The 2542-nt window shown below is 37.0% G+C and overlaps 1 protein-coding gene across 1 annotated transcript in view; it reads left to right on the forward strand.

Annotated features, from left to right (window-relative positions):
* Positions 1 to 1636: 1636 nt before the first annotated feature.
* The window catches only part of LOC110114937 (probable flavin-containing monooxygenase 1), a 3924-nt gene continuing 3018 nt past the window's right edge, over positions 1637 to 2542 (forward strand). Inside the window, exon 1 of the mRNA XM_020847996.1 lies at positions 1637 to 2083. Within this exon, the coding sequence (XP_020703655.1) occupies positions 1637 to 2083 (447 nt within the window). The remainder of the gene's footprint in view (positions 2084 to 2542) is intronic.

The raw sequence follows: 2542 nt of genomic DNA on the forward strand, positions 1-2542 counted from the left end.
AATCTTAAAGTAAAACTCTTATACCATTCACAACAGTTTATCAAGATTGACAAATTTATATATAATTTCAACTCACAAAGAGCTAATGTTTGGTAGAGAATTTCAATATGATTCATTTTCAAATAGTCTCTAACCAGCAAGGATGTGACACATGTCCTCTAATTGGCATTTTTGCCGCCAAATGACACCACAGTTAAACGGTTATGATTGGGTGGTTCACCGCCAAATAGCATCACCAAATTATGGTCATGACCAGAAACTTTTATTTGGTCCAGTGCAAGGACCTAGAGGAAGATTCGATTTTGCCTCAAAAAGTGCAAATACCGAGTTTTTTGAAAAAATACCGAGTTTTTAGTTTTTTGAAAAAACTCGGTATTTGCACTTTTTGACCTATTTTTGCCTAAAACCGAACCTTCCTCTACATCCAGTGAAAGGACCTAATAATTGCTCCATGACCAGAGCCCGTATGCTCCCCAATCGCACTAAATCCTTAAGATATGAATCAATAGGATATGATTAATAGGGCACAAAGCTCTCTGTTAGCTAAGGTGGATTCAAATTTATCATCTTAGACGAATATTCCCCCTAAGTCTACAAGGTATCATTGGACGACGCAACCTATGGCTATCGACAAGGATCATTCGGCCAAGTTGGGTCGACTATCTCCTCTAACTAAGTAGACTAGGGACCACAATGGCACGGGACAACGGAACCATAGGATATTTATCGGGTCTATCATCCATTCCCCCACTATGCGCTTTTAGTGCAAGATGATGAAATTTATATTTTAAATACCAATGCTGTTATTATATGTTGGATATCATGTATCCATGGATACGATGTATTCATTTGACAACTAGCCTTAATCAAAAGTTCCCTCTCGTTATCGGGAGGGGTAATTAACTATAAGGGCTTACGTATAAAGATAACCAAATCTCATATCATAAAGTCCTCGCAAAATAAGGGTGAAATCTTTGTGTAATGTCTTATTTCAAACCTAATCTTCCTTCTGAAAATTTATCTCGAAATCTAATTCGTTAAAACTCTCCCAAAAACATAAGAGAGGCCGATATGCGAATTTTCAGAGCCCACATACATTAGATACATGACATGAGATACACACATAACCTAAATACTACACGATATGCATATGAACATGGTAGATATACATATTGCACCTCACTATAAGAAAAACTCGTATTTTTCAGCTTCCTAAATCCGCCATAAAAACACGATCAATGTCCAGCATTGACCAATTATTCATCAACATCTTCTGTTCATTTTTCTGGCTGTCCCCTTCCAACAGACATTCCTCCTTAACACACTAAATTCATCTTCACTATTTATCATCCTCTCAATGTATTGTCATTCTCCATACAACTAAAAAACTGACTATACATATACAGTTCTTACACATCGTAGTTGTCTCTTCTATTTTGAACAAGAGGAATTGAATTCTCGCTAATTTGTCAAAGTCCCCCTAATTTTAATGAATTTGTTAACCACCCAAACTGCCTAATGAACAGCGCATGAACCTATATATATATTTGTAAGGAGTTGGTTTTGGAGCTTTAGCAGATCCTAATTTCCTGTACATATAAAGAGCGTGGCGCCATAGTAATTATTCCTTAAAAAAATGGAGGAAAAGAAGGTCTGCATTGTAGGCGCCGGCGTCAGCGGCCTCGCCGCCTGCAAATACCTGGCCCAAAAAGGCTTCCATCCAGTTCTCTTCGAGTCGGACCGGGTGGTCGGAGGCGTGTGGGCCCGAACTCTTCCGTCGACTCGTCTCCAGTCTTCCCCACTGGACTACCAGTATTCCGACTTTCCGTGGCCGGAGAATTTGACCAAAATCTTCCCTGACCACAAGCAGGTGGTGGAGTACCTCGAGTCTTATGCTCGCCGGTTTGATCTGCTGAAGTATGTGAGGTTTGGGGAAAAGGTGGTGTCTTTGGATTACGTCGGCGCCGGTGAGGACGAGATGGAGGCTTGGGATATGTGGGCCGGCAACGGAGAGGCTTTCGGCGGCAGCCGGCGGGGAACTTGGCATGTCACCGTAAGGAACGAGGAGGATGGGAGTTGTCAGGTCAGGAGTAACTATATAGTATATATTCTCACACTCAATTTTAAATAAAGTTGCAATCTTGGGCTCTAAGAGGAGTTGGTTTGAATTTGAATTTGAATTGATTTAATGAAAAAAAAAATAAATATATTTTATTTGAGCAACTCATGGATATCAATTACTTCATACAAAAAACAAAATTATCTTTAGTAATATATATGATGATTGTATACCGGAGAAGATCTAACTTCTTCTTTTAAGATGAGCAAAATTTTAATTAATTAGATAAACAACAACAATAATAATGATAATAAAATAAAATAAATATAATAATAATAATAACATTAAATAGTAATAATAATAAAATAATTTTTTTAATTTAACCAATATAATGCTATCAAATTTATGATAGAAAATTTTATCATTTATCTTTCAATATAATATTAATTTTAGTAATAAAAATTGGAATATAATCATGTAAGT

This window comes from Dendrobium catenatum, unplaced genomic scaffold (genome assembly GCF_001605985.2).
Source record: "Dendrobium catenatum unplaced genomic scaffold, ASM160598v2 fragScaff_scaffold_716, whole genome shotgun sequence".
NCBI lineage: Eukaryota > Viridiplantae > Streptophyta > Magnoliopsida > Asparagales > Orchidaceae > Dendrobium > Dendrobium catenatum.